General features: G+C 39.0%; 1 protein-coding gene and 1 long non-coding RNA gene across 3 annotated transcripts in view; one reads left to right on the top strand and one right to left on the bottom strand.

Moving 5' to 3' along the window:
- Nucleotides 1-18,796, bottom strand: part of LOC137169472 (NLR family CARD domain-containing protein 3-like) — a 50,219-nt gene that overhangs the window by 12,489 nt on the left and 18,934 nt on the right. Inside the window, exons 6-12 of one of the 2 annotated variants that reach the window (XM_067572692.1) lie at nucleotides 6,300-6,413; nucleotides 5,879-5,957; nucleotides 5,468-5,696; nucleotides 3,388-5,188; nucleotides 2,263-2,436; nucleotides 1,895-2,068; nucleotides 1,527-1,700 (exon numbers count right to left, since the gene is read on the bottom strand). In XM_067572692.1, the coding sequence (XP_067428793.1) occupies nucleotides 1,527-1,700; nucleotides 1,895-2,068; nucleotides 2,263-2,436; nucleotides 3,388-5,188; nucleotides 5,468-5,696; nucleotides 5,879-5,957; nucleotides 6,300-6,413 (2,745 nt within the window). Of the gene's footprint in view, nucleotides 1-1,526; nucleotides 1,701-1,894; nucleotides 2,069-2,262; nucleotides 2,437-3,387; nucleotides 5,192-5,467; nucleotides 5,697-5,878; nucleotides 5,958-6,299; nucleotides 6,414-18,796 lie in introns of both variants that reach the window. The other variant, XM_067572691.1, reaches the window with a different exon arrangement.
- LOC137169481 (uncharacterized) lies at nucleotides 14,854-16,836 on the top strand. The gene is made up of 3 exons (XR_010924463.1): nucleotides 14,854-14,962; nucleotides 15,867-16,241; nucleotides 16,786-16,836. It is a non-coding gene; the product is annotated as an uncharacterized lncRNA (long non-coding RNA).

Consider the following 18,796-nt stretch of genomic DNA (forward strand, 5'->3'; position numbering starts at 1 on the left):
GGGGGTTTGATCAGTGAAGCTCAACAGGCTCAGGAAGACCTCCTTGAAACATTTGGATATGTTGAATTACGACACGAACTAAAAGCATGAAATGAGGAAAACAACAACTCCCACCTTATAGATGGAAGACAGACTCTTATCAACAAAGCCATAAACTAATCCACATCCCTGAGGACTTTGTGAAACCCCCTTTGCAAATCTGAGGCAAACCTGAAATTCATGTAAATTAAATGTCTAATCATTATGCAACTTATATCATGTTATTTGTCGTGTAAATACAAGAAGAATGGTATAACTTTCATATATGTATGACTATCTACTAAAGAGATATAAGACTTCAGGTAAGACTACAGGTAACAATACTGCCCTCTATTGACAAGAGTTAAATTTCCTTATGTGAAGAGTTAATGGATGTTTAATAACCATGTATTTGTACTTTAAGTGTTTAACCGCTGAAGACTTGAGCGTAGTCAGACTAAACTTTATTTGACACTTAACTCAAGTTACTACAAGCCAAATAAAGCCTGAACGTAAGCTCACAAAGAAGAAGAAGAGGAAGAAGAAGAAGAAGAACGCTTGAAAGTGATCCTGCTCTCTGAGAGCAATATTGAAAACCAGAAGTGAAGCCGGCCTAAAGACTCTTTCAGAGCAGCCTGAAACAGCCTGATTCTTTACCGGCATTCAACACCTCTGCATCCACTGAGATGCGCCGCAGCCCACAGCTGATCCGGGCTCTTCCACTGCAACACCACTGGTGATGATTGCACCAACAACGCTGGACCTGCCAAGATGACGCCTCTACCACGACGACACACCTCAACAGTAAGGCATAACATGGCTTTGTGATCAAGGGTTGATGTCGAATAACGTTAAAATGAAAGAATTTATTTAGAGAAGTTGAATTAGCTTTTCCCCTCAGCATTCCCCGGTACAACATGTTAAGCCTCGAGCCACTCTAACTGAATAATTTTCTTTATTAATTTTTATCATTCTTAGGCCTTATTTATTTTACTTTCTTTTTATTTATAATGTTCTGTATATTATCTGTATATGTTATATTATCTATGCTTTATCGTGTATCCTCAAGACGTTTAGCTATTAATAAATGTCTTCATTTATCCTAAAAGTGTTTGGTTGTTTCTTTGAGCTGCAGTAAACAGAGGTCACTGTTTGGGACAAGAACTTACGACTGTAAGACTGATTCACTGATTAAACTGAACAAGGGTTAGTGCTTCCTCCTGGCACTAATAAATCCTAACCAAAAAGGAGGTGGTGCCCTAATGATGAGGTAATTCATTAATAAAGTATTAACGCTCCTACAACACCATGAGAACATGAAAGTTTAACAAAAGAATAACTTTATGTCGACTTACTAGCTTTTTCCAGAGGTTTCACTCACATTACATGACCTTCACACTATTACATCCATGATCAAGAATGAACTTTTATGTTCAGCATAAAAGTTCTTACCTGAGAGTGTCCACCTACCTGTCCATACCTGAGAGTGTCCACCCGTCTGTCCATACCTGAGAGTGTCCAGTCTCCAGTGTGGATTCTTCAGTCCAGCAGACAGAAGTTTCTCTCCTGACTTTCCTGGATGATTGTAGCTCAGGTCAAGCTCTCTCAGATGGGAGGGGTTGGAGTTCAGAGCTGAGACCAGAGAAGCACAGCCTTCCTCTGTGACCAGACATCCTGACAGACTTGAAATATAAAAAGATTGATAACACAATGTTTTTTAATCATAAGTACCAGAGTCCTACAGATGTTGTGCAGAATAATTGACATTGATCTGAATATAAAGCAGCATGCAAATAATCAACTGTTAAAATCTCTCTCCAAGTCAGCTTTATTCTCATTGTTCAAGATAACAAAATCATAGATGCTGTATCCTGACCTGAGAGTTTCCAGTGTACAGTGTGGACTCTCCAGTCCAGCAGACAACAGCTGGACTCCTGAATTTTGCAAGTTGTTGTTACTCAGGTCTAGCTCTCTCAGATGGGAGGGGTTGGAGTTCAGAGCTGAGGCCAGAGAAGCACAGCCTTCCTCTGTGACCAGACATCCTGACAGACTTGAAATATAAAAAGATTGATAACACAATGTTTTTTAATCATAAGTACCAGAGTTCTACAGATGTTGTGCAGAATAATTGACATTGATCTGAATATAAAGCAGCATGCAAATAATCAACTGTTAAAATCTCTCTCCGAGTCAGCTTTATTCTCATTGTTCAAGATAACAAAATTATAGATGCTGTATCCTGACCTCAGAGTTTCCAGTGTGCAGTGTGGACTCTCCAGTCCAGCAGACAACAGCTGGACTCCTGAATTTTGCAAGTTGTTGTTACTCAAGTCCAGCTCTCTCAGACTAGAGGACTGGGAGCTGAGAACTGAGGACAGAGCTGCACAGCTTCTCTCTGAGAGGTTACAAGCACTCAGCCTGAAGAGGAATTAGTGATTAAAATAATAAAGAAATGTTATTTCCCTTCCATAAAATATTAAAGGTTTGTTGATATTTTTGGCTGGGCCTGCCATGGACCAGCCCTATAACCCAGAATGTCGATCACTGACTCACTGACTGACTGATGAAGTAGCAGTCACATGTCACTCTCAGCGCAGCCCCAAAATAAGTTTTAAAAACACACATTTACCCAGCACCTCACATGGAGGCTCTGACACTGAAAGGAGCACAAACCCGTGGATACAAACAAATGCAGTAGATCCATTTTACCAGCCTGCACTGCAGCTAGCAGCTAATTAGCATGCCTAGCATTGTTAGCATAGCTGTGTCATGCTGTGTGTGTGTGTGTAGCCTATAGACTGTATAAAAATAAGTTGTTGCAGTGGTGTTTAGAGTTTGACAGCACTGTGCTTGGTAGGTAACAGGTGTGTTTACAGTGTTTTTGTGCTCTGAAAGATGTCACAGCTTAGCATGCTAATCCTACATTAACATATGAATAAGACCATATGTTTACAGACATCCGATGATTGAAACAGATGAAAGAGAAAATAAAAATAATTAGAATAGTTACAATTGATGTTAAAGTAAGTTATCTTTCAAATGAAACATCCCAAGATATGAGTGGAAAGTAATGTTCTTACAACTGCATTTATACCTTTTTTTTTACTCAAATGTAGCTTAACCATGTCATGTGATATGCTACTTCAGTACCCTTTAACAACAAATATTACTGGGACCACTACAGAAAATTGCAGATGGACATTTAATATCCAGGAATTCACATTATAGACACTACCACTGACTATGCCTGTAAAAAAAATTGGCCACAGTTTCACACATTGACCATACACAGTCCATCCATATACCAGTACTAGTCTTGTTTATAATCAAATAGTGTATAAGTACTTTTCTAGTCATCCATCCACTTACAGAGCTTTATTTGAAGCTTTGACCACTGGCAGCAGCCTCAGAAGAGCCTCCTCTGAAGCAGAGTATTTCTTCAGGTCAAACACATCCAGATCTTTTTCTGAGGACAGTAAGATGAAGACCAGAGCTGACCACTGAGCAGGAGACAGTTTATCTGTGGAGAGACTTCCTGATCTCAGGTACTGTTGGATCTCCTCCACTAGAGAATGATCATTCAGTTCATTCAGACAGTGGAACAGATTGATGCTTCTCTCTGCAGACAGATTTTCACTGATCTTCTTCTTGATGTACTCGACTGTTTCCTGATTGGTCTGTGAGCTACTTTCTGTCTGTGTCAGCAGACCTCGTAGGAGAGTCTGATTGGTCTGCAGTGAAAGACCCAGGAGGAAGCGAAGGAACAAGTCCAAGTGTCCGTTTGGACTCTGTAAGGCCTCATTCACAGCACTCTGGTAGAGATGTTTTAGTTTAGGTTTGTTTTTAAAGACTTTAGAAAACTGGGATGTTGTTTGTTCTTCTGCCAGCAGATTGACTCCAGAGTTGATGAATGTCAGATGGACATGAAGAGCAGCCAGAAACTCCTGAACACTCAGATGGATGAAGCAGAACACCTTGTTCTGGTACAGCCCTCTCTCCTCTTTAAAGACCTGTGTGAACACTCCTGAGCACACTGAGGCTGCTCTGATAAGGATGCCACACTCTGTCAGGTCTGATTCATAGAAGATCAGGTTTCCTTTCTGCAGCTGCTCAAAAGCCAGTTTTCCCAGAGACTCAATCATCTTCTTGCTCTCTGGATTCCAGTGTGGATCTGTCTCAGCTCCTCCATCATACTTGACGTTCTTCAGTTTCAACTGAACCACCAGGAAGTGGATGTACATCTCAGTCAGGGTCTTGGGCAGCTTTCCTCCCTCTCTGATTTTCAACAAATGCTCCAGAACTGTAGCAGTGATCCAGCAGAAGACTGGGATGTGGCACATGATGTGGAGGCTTCGTGATGTCTTGATGTGGGAGATGATGGTGCTGGCCTGTTTCTTATCACTGAATCTCTTCCTGAAGTACTCCTCCTTCTGTGGGTCAGTGAACCCTCTGACCTCTGTCACCATGCCGACACACTCAGGAGGGATCTGATTGGCTGCTGCAGGTCGTGTGGTTATCCAGAGGCGAGCAGAGGGAAGCAGCTTCCCCCTGATGAGGTTTGTCAACAGCACATCCACTGAGGTGGACTCTGTAACATCAGTCAGGATCTCATTGTTGTGGAAGTCCAGAGGAAGTCGACACTCATCCAGACCGTCAAAGATGAACACAACCTGGAACTCTTCAAACCTGCAGATTCCTGCTTCTTTGGTTTCAGTAAAGAAGTGATGAACAAGTTCCACCAAGCTGTACTTTTTCTCTTTCAGCACATTCAGCTCTCTGAAAGTGAATGGAAATGTGAACTGTATGTCCTGGTTGGCTTTGTCTTCAGCCCAGTCCAGAGTGAACTTCTGTGTTAAGACTGTTTTCCCAATGCCAGCCACTCCCTTTGTCATCACTGTTCTGATTGGTTCATCTCTTCCAGGTGAGGCTTTAAAGATGTCTTCTTGTCTGATGGTTGTTTCTGGTCTGTCTGGTTTCCTGGATGCTGTTTCAATCTGTCTGACCTCATGTTCATCATTGACCTCTGCAGTCCCTCCCTCTGTGATGTAGAGCTCTGTGTAGATCTGATTCAGGAGGGTTGGGTTTCCTGCTTTAGCAATCCCCTCAAACACACACTGGAACTTCTCCTTCAGGTTAGACTTGAGTTTATATCGACACTCTGCAGCACGAGCTCCTGAATGAACAAACAAATTAAATCAATCAGATGATTCTACAGTAAATTGGTAGAATGTAAACATTAAACTGCAGATGTTTATATTTTCCTCCACTATGAAATCTATTCAGCTCATCAGTTTTGGACAAACAGTTTCTGACTGTTTTCAGCTCAGAAGAATTCATTGATCTGATGAAGATGTGTGCATCATATTAACAGCAGAGTTTGAAATATAAACCTCTCCCATGTTGCCTCCATTTCCTCTCCATCATGTTAAATCTGTTAAAATCCTCTTACTGCTCTGCAGACAGTCAGCCAGCTCCTCCTGCTTCATTCTCCTCAGGAAGTGCAGTATGATCTTCAGAAATGCCTCTCTGCTGCTCCTCCTCTGCTCTTCATCCTCACCGTCCAACACCTCCTCATCCTCACTCTGACTCTCTAAGCATTCTGGGTAATCTGGACTCAGAACCTTCTGCATCTTCTTCACCTCGTTCTTCACAAATTTGATGATGTTCTCTTCCAGCAGCTGGAACAGAATGAAATGTAAATTTAACTGGTAGAAGTCAACATCAGATTATTTGTGACAGACTGAAAAGCTGCTGGTCTACAGAGTGCAGCATGGAGACTGTTAGGACCAGAATGGTAGTTTAGTATTTAGTCTGTGGCTGTTGTAGTTAGCAGTAGTAGCTGTGCTTTACATTTACACACCATAAATATGGAGTCCAGGTGTGTTTGATGCTGCTGGACAGACTGACCACTGAGAACCTCTGAGCTCTGCTGATGAACTCTGTGAAGAAAAGATGAAGTCTTAGAATAAATAATGACATCAGTGTTAAAGGTGTTGTGTTCTATCACAGTGGATCCAGTTAAAACACTCAGCTGTTCTGTCTTACCTCTGATCATTTGTCTCTGTAAAGACTTTGTTCCTCTGTTTTAAAAAGTGTTATACAGATAAAGTTTGTGTTTTTTAGGAAAGTGTCTGTAGGAGGAGTGTGTGTGTTTGTAGTTATGAGAACCTTGTGTGTAAAAACAGTATTAGTCACTGAGGTCAAGAATTAATTTTTACATCCATGATATGTCTTCTTATGAGAGCTGGATAATAACAGACACAAACATTTTACAGTCTGACCTCTGATCAGTAGACTGATGTCCATGTTTGAAGGTAATAGGTTTACCCATAGACCGATCACTCTTCATGGACACACAGCTGGGTTCAGGAGAATCTGGTCTCTGCTGATGGATCCTGATGGAAACAGAGAAATGATAAAAACAAGTGTAACTTACAGTGTTGATCTTGAAGATTGTGTGTTTTGTGTTTTTGTGTTTTGACACATCAGGTGTGTTTACATAAACCTGCAGTAAGAAACTGATCCACACAGCTACAACAAACTGGTATTGTTAGCGTGGCGAACTAGCTTAGAGACCGCAGAGCCATCTCGATCTTTTCACACCCTGCCTGGACTTTGTGTGTTTTTTTTTGTGTTCTTTGGGGTCTCCTGGTTTGCACTTCTGTTTAGTCCTTCTGGTCATATGGGTTTTCTTGTTATATTTGGGTGGTGGGTTTGGACTGCCTTTTGTTGTTTAGCCTGGTGTGTTGTGTACTTTAGTTTAGGTTCATGGTGGTTCTTGGACAGGTTGGTGTGGGTTGTATTTAGAATATTGTGTTTTCTGGGTTTTAGTTTTGTTATTGTGTTTCCCTTGTGTGTTCATGTACTCCTCCTCACCTGCCCTGCTTCACCCTCGTTAGCCCTGCTCTGCTTCCTGTGTTTCCTCAGCCAATCACTCCCAGCCTGCCCTTGTGTCTCGTCACCTGTTCCCCATCCCTTGATTAGTTTAGTCTGAATTTAAGGTCTGGTTTTGAGTTGAGTGTTCCCGGGATCATTCGTTTAGTTTCATCTGCTAGTTTTGTTCAGCTCTGTTTGCCTGTTCTTGACCATCCACGAGATTTTCATCAAATCTGCATTCCGGCCTCTGCGTTTGGGTCCACTCCTGCTTCCCCAACCTGACAGATCTGATTTTCCCTGGACACAGTCTGCTTAAACATGATCTCCTGCTATGAAGCCTTTGACAGCAGGACATCAGGCCTCAGTGATGTTGGTGGAGACCAAGAAAAACAACATGACAGAGGCCTGTACTACAAAGCAAGTTCAACATACCCAGGATATCTTTTCATTACCTAGCTTCACTGAACCTAACATTAGCTGTCCAGATAACCAGTACTACAAAGCTGGTTATCAACTGCTCAGTCAACCCGGGGTTTTCCTGCTACGAGCGCGATCATGTGACAGAGGTGGAGTTTTTAAATACGAGTGACATCATCAGAACCATGAATGAAGTACTTCATGATATGAGATGAAACGGTGAAACCAAGAACCTACAGAAAACTTCTGTTTTACCAACAGCAAAAGGTCATATTCAACGAAGTGAAATGTAAACAATCCTGTAATCATACAACAGAATAAGAAGATGTAGAAACACTAGCAATAATTTCTACATATTAAAAGTAGGCTACAGCTTAAAATACATGTAGGAATTATTATATATGACTTAAGTATAGAGAGAGTATTTTTTGCTATTTAGTTGGATGATGAAGAAACCATCTGAATATGTCACATAAAAGACAAATTTAAAGTAACGTCAGACTGTTTCTGCTACTGAAGCAAAGAGTGTAAAAGTAGTTAATAACTGATGAGTCTATCTGACTGAAATGTTGCTTTATAATCATGGAGCCAATTAACAGTGTTGATTATTTCTTTTAATAAAAGACAAGCTTTGGTTTTTATTTCCAACTATCATCACACAGGTGTCTCATGTTATTCTGAGCTGCAGTGATGGAATCAGAGTGTAAAATCATCCACACTGTCAACTGTCACTCCAGGGATAAAGTCAACTTTGCACAATTAACATGCAGCTAAAATCATTATCATGTGTTTAATGTTGTGAACGATCTCTCCGTTTGTTAGAAGCTCTGTTTTAAAACCAGAGTGGAAACAGAAAGTCTGAAACAATAAAATGTTTCTACTGACCTATAATAATATATATATATTGTTCTTTTTTACTTGTCACTTTATTGTAACTCAGGACTTTTGTCCATGTCGGGATCCTGTAGGAATGATGACTCCAGTGATCTGATTGGTCAGTGGTCGGAGTGTTGACAGGTTGTGATCTGATCATATAAAGTTAACCTGCTCCACAGCAGGTTAGCTGCTCAGCATCAGTTACCATGGTGATGAACCCCAGTAAGAAGTGAACCGGTGATGTAGGACTGAAAACCCAGACTTAAACCTGAAGTTACCTCGATAACCCCAAATCCTGCTTCATAGTACAGGCCTCTGGTCACAATGTCAGTCACCAACAACAACCTGTAGTTAGTTTGAGTGACAGCTGCCATCTAGTGGTCGTAGTAACTGTGAGGTGGAGCAGTGGTGCAGTTCAGGTGATGTTTATATATGTGGACAGATATCCTCATTCAGAGGGGGAGGCATTAAACCAACAGTGGACTTTGCCACAGGAGACCATAACTACGATGGTTATGATTGTTGCCATGACGACAAAAGTGGCCTAACTTTAAAGAAGTGGTAACTTTAACCCACCACATGTTTCTCTATTCTTAACAAAGTGATTATTTTAACCCAAACCATCATCTTTAAACCTAACCAGACCTGAACCATGAAACATCATTATAGTTTAACAGTGATGTGTGACGGTTTTATAAAACACAGACAGATGATGTCGTCCTGCTGATTACTGCTGATAGAGATGCCAGATTAGAAAACGCTGCTATGTGTCGTTCTGGAGTCACATGATCAAACCACTGGTTGTTTAATTTGGAGGAGTTGTAAAAACAGTATCAGTCAAGGGGGTCAAGAATTAATTTTTACATCAATGATATGTCTTCTAATGAGAATTGGATAATAACAGACACAAACATTTTACAGTCTGACCTCTGATCAGTAGACTGATGTCCATGTTTGAATCCAATAGGTCGACCCATAGACCAGTCACTCTTCATGGACACACAGCTGGGTTCAGGAGAATCTGGTCTCTGCTGATAGATCCTGATGGAAACAGAGAAATGATAAAAACAAGTGTAACTTACAGTGGTGATCTTGAAGATTGTTGTGTTGGTGTGTAGTTTTGTGTCGGTGAACATGAGCTTCCTGCTCAGATTCACATACAGCTGCTAGTTTAGTTGCTTCCTGCTGCTGCAGACTCACCATCCTGGTGGTGTGAGGCTCATTGATGCCTGTCTGCAGCTTCTCCTGGACTATTTGGCATCTGTCCTGATCTGAGCCTTGTCATAGTAAATGGTGTCTGATCCTGCCTCAACTATCACTACTGTCCCCATAAACCTCAATCAAGATTCAGAGTCTTCCACAGCTACCTTCCTAACTGAAGAGTTAAACAATTCAAATTGTTAGATTATTTACAAGAAGCTGTACTTTTGATCGTCTTTTACTGTTTTATTTATCTTAATAACATACTGTTGCACGTCAGTATTGACTCAGTGTGTTTCTGTAAAAAGATCACATGTCTTGTATTAACTCAGATACTCAATGTGTTTGCTGTGTGTTTGCTTATATATCATTTATAATCAAGATTATCTTGAAAGTGACATGTTTTTAAAACGTATAACAGACGTCCGGGTCAGACAGGACGTCAGCTGGACCATTTTAGAAAGTAGATCATATTAAGTTGTTAATCTCAGCATATAGCAGAATGTACACTGTATACAGAAACATTAGCAGAATAGTTAAATAGTCCCGTTGATGATGGTAAAGACATATTTTGACGTTGCTGGAACATCCAGGTAACATCACGGATAGCAGCACAACTTTCATTGTGGAACTATTTTTGATTCATTACTTCTTAATTAAGTTTTGCGGGGATAATATAATCAAGCTGCAGTAGAATTTCATTCTCTACAACAGAAACATGTAAATATGTTGCACATATGCAGATGAGAACAACTTTATTGTGAGTTCAGCTTTGTTTAAACACAGTTGAGGTGATCACAGAGAGCAGGACGGTCAGAACAGGTTTAACATCAAACAGGAACAGTTTGCCAGTCTGTTCCCTCGGTTCAGTCTGTTAGTGCAGATTTCCACATCAATATTCTTTTTTTACCAACTGACCCCTGGGGGCCTCTGTAGTTTGTGCATTGAGGATAACTCTAGTTTATTACAAGTTTGGTCTGTGGTGCTGGATCCTTGTGGTATTTTGACCAAAGCATACAGCATACATTTTATTATTATTTGTGTTAACTTGTGGAAAAGGGTATAATATGGCCCCTTGAAAATCTAAAAAAAAAAAAGACCTGTAGATAAAATAATGCTGAAAAGAATTTTACATTTTAATGCTGATAACAGCTGCGTTAGGAAGAGAAAATCAATGACTGCTCTATTCTTACCATCGATCAGCTGAGGGGTGTCCATGTTTGAAGGTATCAGGTCGATCCATAGACCGGTCACTCTTCATGGACACACAGCTGGGTTCAGGTTTAGGTCCAGGTCCAGCAGAGTCTGGTCTGTGCTGCTGCTCTGGGCTTCAACACAGCACACACAGAGCTTTGAGTGTGAATAATGATGGTGGAGTGATGTGAGTGGAGAACAGTGATGGACAGTTAGAGATCCTCATCTCACCTCTGAGCTTTGGTCTGGCTGTCATGTTCCCCACACAGAGAGCTTTTAGAGGGAGGGACTCCCTCCTCTCTGTCCTCACACTGATCCATAGCAGAGAAACACCTTCACACAAACACAACAACAAGCTCATTCATTACAACAAGCTGCACATCACAGAGCCACACTGCTGTCTATCACACTGTCATTCTTTATTCTACCACCAGATGGAGCCAAAGTCAGTCATTACTTTAAGATTTCCACTGTGGACACATGTTGAAGAAACTGCATTAACTATATTCCTTTTTATACAGTTGTATTTTTGTCCACTAGAGACTCATATGCAGCAAGTTATAGTTCACTTCTGTTTAAAAACTGATGACATGATATATTTTTATTCAGCTGTGTGGCAGAAAGAAGAAAATACTCACCAGGTGAATTCAGATCCACATCTGGTCACAGAGTCGTTCTACCTTCACCTGTAGAGGAAACACAGAGAGAAGCTGCAGCTGATTCTCCTTCATCAGTCCTTCATCATCAATCTGAGGACGCTGTCACTCTCTCATAACTTCACAGTCAAAGTCCAAAACCATAAAGATGATATTAAACCAGTGAACCTTGCAGCAGAGTTCAGCTCCAAACACACAGGAGGAACCTGCCAAGACTCTCTGTGAGGACATTAAACAATCTCACAGTGCCGCAGTATTCTGATTTACCTGGAAACTGATGTTCATCTGTCCACAAACTAATGTCATTGTTGTCTGTCTGATGTGGACAAAAAGGAGCAAAACATGTGGAATATTTAAACAACTGAAAGCTTTAACCCTTCCTTTACCAAAATACATTATCTCCACTTTGTCATGAAACTGCTGCCCAGCAATACTGTTGCTGATGTATTTGCAGCAGATTTTACTGTTTATGATCAATTAATTAACTGACTACAAAGCATTTATTTAAACAACATGATTGACTTGAAATGATATTTTTAAAGGTAAATATTTATTAATATAACATGTAAAAATCAGTATCATTGTACTTTAACCCTTTAACACCCAGTGTCAGTTGTGTTCTGTATTTTATATTTGGGGAAAGTTTTCTGTTTGAGAATGACTGTAATGACCAAACACATGAATCTGATCTATTGATGAACATATTACATGTTAATATTCATTAATATTCATTAATATTGTCATTAAACCAGAAGTCTGAGCTGGATATTATTCTTCTCTATATTCTCATGTAAAATATACAAATTAATCTCGTTAATTAAGCATAACTAACAGACCACCACAAAGTGGAGCCTCAACATGAACCACAGAATTAAACAAATAAACATTTGAAGAGGTTGAATTTCAGTTTCAGCAAAACGAAGCTTTTCTTGTTTTTTCTGTAGTTTTGTTCATTCCACCAAAGCACAGAGTTTCAACAAGTTCAGACCTTTTTTGGACCAATAAGATGCAATTTAAGATGTATTTCACATCCAAACTGGTAAAAAGTACAAAGGATATGAAGGAAAATCAAAGTCCCAGAATTACTTGTAAAGTTAATCAGTTAATTAACCTAATTTAAGTGTTTTCTACTGCGGTCAAACCAGCCGCCACGTTACTTCCTCCTGTGCAAACACGTGTTTTATTACGGTAATGAGGTTTTTCCACTTGGAGGAACTGAAAAATGCGTTGATAAAACACAGTTTGCCGTCATTTTAAAAACAAACAAACAAACAAACTCTATTTATCGCTCTAAACACCAAACCAGTTTCACTGGCTCTGAATTTCCAGAATGTTTCACTGATGAATAAAACAGAATAAAATCCCTTCAAACATATTAAACACTAAAACAAGATGTTCAACTCAGACGTTTATTGAAAGGAAACTGAATGTTTCTAATCACTGGCTCAACTTCAGACACTCTACAGCAGTAAACTGATGCACATCAGCCTGCAGACCCGTATTTGATGAGATGTGGTCTCAGGGATCCCCATCAGGTTTCCATCAGGTTTTCATAATAAACTGAGTGTGAAACCTTGTTAAGAGACGTCAAACAGTTTCTATAAATTAAACAGTTTTACAAAACATCACAATATGATTTAGATCATTAAAGCTGGTTAAACAATGTTAAACCTGAGTTCTGCTGTTCTAAAACTCACAAAACCACCTTCAAAGTCTAACAACTCAACACAGAACAAACAGTCTGGATGAATGAAATGTCCTCACAACAACTATCAAACTCCAGTCCCACCAGTTTGTGTTACACACTGGTTCTAGTGGGAGTTATTCTCAATAGCACCACTAGCTTATAGTTGTAATGTTATACAAGAATAAATAATCATAACTTCAAAAGCAGATTATTTAACCAACATTATCTCAAATCAAGAACTATTTTAATGCAGAAGGTGATTTTTGTTCCTCGAGACTTAAAAGGACCATTTTAGTGGAGACCAGATCTGACTGTGACCCCCCTCAGAGTAAACCTGCACCTCTCTGGATGAGACAATAATCATAATAATGAAAGCAGAGATCATTACACAGTGATGCGTCCTCGTATTTAAAATGAATTCCATCTAAAGTCTGACTGGAACTGAAACTAAAGTAAAGTATTCTGTAGAGTCTGAACGACATTTAACTGTTAGTTAATCAGACTCTTTGGTTCTGTGAGGAGAAGCTTCGCTCTGATCCATCAACCAAATCTCTGATCTTTATTACTTGTTTTGCCCTTCATGAATCATAACGATGCATTTGCTACATTGATAAGACTCCTATGTTGGTTTCGTGTTGTAGTTTTGTTACGGCGTGGATCGATACATTTTTTTCTCAGAAACAGATTTCACAGCGAGACTGAAGTTAATGCAACTTTGTAAAACGATCAATCTTCAAGACCTTTAAGACATTTTAAGGCCTAAAATTCAGATTATTGGACTTCAGACTTTTTAATGAACCCGGAAACCCTGAATGCAGCCAACAAATCAACATAACTCATCACTATAACAACCATCTCTACTGTTATCACATCATTTTAACACAAACATGATGAAAACTGTTGGTTACGTTACCTTTAAGTGCTGAAAATCATCTGAATCAAGCTGATGAGTGAAGATGAAGTTAATCCGCAGCTTCAACAGGAAACCAACCAGAAGAGGAACAAACATGAAACCGAGAGCAGGAAGATTTTTAAAAACCTTTATTTAACCAGGAAGTCTCTTGAGATTAAAATCAGGGAGACCTGGTCATGATAACACAACATTACAAGGTTACAAACATTATAAAATACAGCATGTCAAAAACAGATGAGATTTTTAAGTATTTAAGGTTTTTTGATTCTCAAACAGTCTCAACACTCTGTATTCATCTTTAACCTGAATCGTTCTTTAAGGAAATCTGATCACAGAGCTCTGAACTTTGGAACGAAGAATCTGGAACAAAAGTCAAATATCAACAGACAATATGAATCTTTATCAGTTGGATCATAAAGTCTGATGTTTGTCTTTTATTCCAACAAGGAAATAAAAAGTGTTGAGATGCATTAATGCAGTCTGTTGTATCTCTGTGATATGTGCAAAAATAAATTGTTCTTTCTGTTCTTCATTATTATGATTCATTATTATAACATCTGTGTCCTCAGACACACTGGAGACAAACATTAAACTCTGTTTAACCAGTAAAACCATTGAAATGAAAAACCTCTTTTTAAGAGTCCTGGCTGAGAGCGGCAGCAACAACGATGATTACAGACAAACAACATAAAACACATAACACATAAACATATCATGTCTCATAAATACATCACAATAATAGAGTGAAAACACTGCAGTACAGTCATATAAAATATTACATCCTGAAGAAAACAACCCAGCAGCTGTCTGGATAAAACTAAGAGAAATAAAATGAATGAGACAGAATATTGACACATAAACACTGTTTATTATAAATACTGTATAATAAATTCTGTTATATATTCTTTATAATAAATACAGTGTAATAGAAATACTATCAGGGTGCAGTACAGCCTCCAGCCTGCAGCGGCGCTGTGAGGACATGAGCGTCAGAGCGGAAGTGACGTTGATATTGTTGTCTTCTAATCGTCCAATCAGAGCCGCCGCAGGAAGTTTAAAAGCAGCTCTGACAGCGGGTCGATTTGAATGTTGTTTTGATTTCTGAACATCTGAAAACTGTAAAAGGTGAGAAATAAAAACAGTTTATTGGTTAAATATTGTTGTTGTGACGCGGTTTATGTGTATTTACATGTTTATATGAACATGTAGCTTTAAAGCTAAACGAAGCTAACTGACTCAACACACGTTAGAAACGTTTAACAGCTTCGACAAACTCGATTCAAAACTTTGTGACTTTAAGTGAAACTCGCTTATCGGCAGAAGTGTGTCAGAAACACAACACGGGTTCAGACTTTATGTGAAACAGGAAGATCCGGCTTTAATCCGGCTCCGAGACAAACAACCAAGAAGCTGCTGGTTGGATAAAAACAGACTTTATGTGATTTATTCCTCAGTGTGTTGATCAGTTCTCTGCTGATCGAACATTGTGATCAGCAGCTTTATGTTCAGCTCTGAGACGTTTATCACAGATTAACTTCTGACTAACAGCTAATAAATGTTCTAGTTTAGCTGTTAACTTCCTGTTTTCAGAAATCTGGTTTATCTGGTAACTTCTCTAATCAAACTATGGGACAATTTATAAACAGACGAAATGATGATCAATACTGAATCACATGTCTAAGATTTACACACATTCTTGTCTTAATAATTACAAATGAACATATTTAATCTGAGCAACAATGTAAAAGGATTCAGTGTTAAAGAGGAAACAGAAACAACTGAACTGAAGCTTAAAAAGTTCATTTAATGAACAAACAGACTTCTGTTTTTAGTAGAAGTCAAAGTATTTTCAGACGTGTTATTAATATCACAGAGAGACATATTTAGGCCTGTTGTTATGTTTTGGAGTGATTATTGATTATTGCTGCTGTATAACTGTTTCGGACTGACTAGTGTGTTCTGATTGGTCCGTCAGAACAAATTCTCTGATTCCAGCTTCTTAAGTGTGAATATTTTCTGGTTTCTTTAGTCTCTATGACAGTAAACTGAAGATCTTTGTGGACAAAACAAGACATTTGAGGATGTCATCTTGGTGTGACGACCCTCTCTGGACAGACTCTTTGTCCTCTACCTGCAGGAGCCTGGTGGGCGGAGTTTGGTCGTCAGGGTGATTCAGCTCAACTGGACAGACCAGCTTCTATATAAACTGGAGGCTGTCCTCTCCCCTCTGGCTTCCACCATGTTGACTTTGGTTGTGTTTAGTTTCATTTATCTTTAAGTTATGTACAATAAATCTATTTTTAGTTACAACTCATGTGTGGTCTCCCCTCCTTTGTCCAGCCTTGAGCCGGGTTGTGACACTGAACTTTGGGAAACACTGATCCACATCGACACAATCAGTCCTGTAAGTGATGAATGTTTTGTCGTCTCCTAGCAACACCGGCTCTCAGTCAGCCGTTGCCATAGAAACGCACACTGAGAGGCTTGAGGCTTAGAGAAGAAGACAATTATCTTATTTTAAAAGATGTGAAACTCTTTAGTTTATATTATCTAACAGAGAATTATAATTTAATGTTTTATTTTTAATAACTTCAGTTGATTTGATGATAAAATAAACTGATGTGTTTCAGTTTGGACTAGTTGGTGAATAAAGTCAGTAGAATCAGACCTGCAGCCCTCAGAGGTCAGAGGTCACTATCACCTCCACCCTGTCAACAACAGAGTCACTACATTACCCACAATGCTCCCATTGCTCTGGTCTGTATTGAAGTAAGTCTGATCTAAATTCTTTTCTCTCCTGTGTTTATGACTCAAGAACAGGTGGAAAAAAAGATCAGATTTCGTCATTGTTGTTTAAAACCTTTAAAACTTATTGTGTGTTTTTTCTGTCCAAAAGAAAGACATGACAGTAATGTTACATAACGTACATATATGTATCTTGTGTTTAGAGCTTGTGGAGAAGTTAAAACTCACCTGGAAGAAAACATGAGCGCTTTCAGTCCTAGTAGAACATGGTAGTGGTGAACTTGTGCCCCCTTGTGGCTGAAATGAGTACGACAATAACAAACACTTAAAAAATCCTGAAAAAAAAAAAAATCACCAGATCAGAGACGTGCAGACAAACTGAAACAGAGCAGCTGAGTGACGTTTATATTTCTGTTTTTATTGATCAGAGACACGTTCAACATCTGCAGCTCAGATTATTATGAAGATGATGAAGAAGAGCTGCTCACATGACCTGAAACCTGCCGTCCATGTTATTAGTCTGACAGAAAACTGTTATTGATCAAGCAGAAATGTTAAATCTAGTCTGGTTTCAGCTTCTCAGATGTAAATTGAAACTCTTCAATAATCTGCAGAAGAATCAAAGCTTGAAAATAAAAGTGGAAATCAGGAATCACTTTGTTCACTTCAAAGATTGATGATCACTGAATGTTGTTTTTTCCTGAGCTAAGTGAACGCATCACCGTTCAAACGTCCCGACGTCCAGCTGATTCTGTCTTCACTTCAAACTGTCACCTTCAGTTTAGAGCTGCAATCATTAATCAATTAGTCCATCGACACAAAATTAACTTTATGTCATTTTTTAAAGCAACAATCTGCTGGTTTCAGCTTCTCACGTGATGATTTACTGCTTTTCTTCATCATACATGACAGTAATCTGAACATTTTGGGGTTTTGGACATTTTCACTATTTTCTGACATTTTGAAAAGAGAATTATTGATCTATTAATTGATAAAATGATGCTTATGTGCAGCTCTGGTTCAGTTCAGAACAGAACAAAACTAAGCTCAGCTGTCTTATTTATCACATCATGATGTTTCTGAGAGTTTCTGCTGAGGAAGACGTTAAAAGTGACCTTGACCTTTAACGAGGAAACGAACACAGATCAATATCTACTGATTCAGTCAGTGATGATGACGATGATTCACTGTCAGTTCACTTTAAAGAGTCACTGATGAAGATTTGTTCGTACATGTGCAGATTTCAGTCAAATGAACGGTCGTCATTAGTATTAATACACATATAATCACCTGAGACATGATCATTAACAACAGCTCCGCCCACCTCATTAGCATATTGAGATAAATGATCAGATGTTCGTCCAGATGACGTTCAGATCACATGACTGAAAGAACATGTTGTAGACACACACACACTCATTAATCCAGGTGAGGTGGATCATGACTTCAGGTGTTTCACCTCCTGATGTTTACAGAGGAAACTGACGGAAATCAAGAGTTTTATTTCTGTCACACTTTTACTGTTCTGCACTGATCTGTAGACACTTTTCAGATTCACACTTTAGATTTGATTCAGATTTTTATTTGTTTGCTCAAATGCAAAAGATACAAAGTGATAAAGACAGAAACAAGAGCATAATGTGATGAAGAGGAGAAACCATCATCGGGGCTGAAACAGGGTCTCTGAGGCAGACGTTACTCCGTTAGAAAAGGAGAAAGAACATTCAAAGGATGAAAGAGAGAAAACTAAAGATAAGATTGTGCACATTAGCAGACATCTACATATACAAGAACACAAAGTCATTAAAGTTAAAATGATGAGATTATAATTACTAGAGGGCAGTTTATAAAGGATAATATGAGATAATATGGAGAAACAAACCTTTTACAGATAAAATATGAGACGGCAGAGCGTCTACAGGACTGAACCTCTGTCAATGAAACCAAACTGTAGCTGAGATGTTTGACAGACAGCAGGTCTGAGTTTACACTTATTTAGACTGAATAATTGTGCAATTGATGATTGTAGGAACACAGTTGATGATAATATGGAGGAAGAGTCCTGAAACTCTTCATATCAGATCTCATGTAAGAACATTTTCTTCTCCTCAACCTCTCTGACGTTTTTCTCTGTGAGGTTTGTTCCAACAAACTCTGTTAAACTCTTTGTGAATCTCTGGTTTCATGAACGTCACCTGTTCAATGAGCAGCTGA

The sequence above is a fragment of the Thunnus thynnus genome, chromosome 18 (genome assembly GCF_963924715.1).
Source record: "Thunnus thynnus chromosome 18, fThuThy2.1, whole genome shotgun sequence".
Lineage (NCBI taxonomy): Eukaryota > Metazoa > Chordata > Actinopteri > Scombriformes > Scombridae > Thunnus > Thunnus thynnus.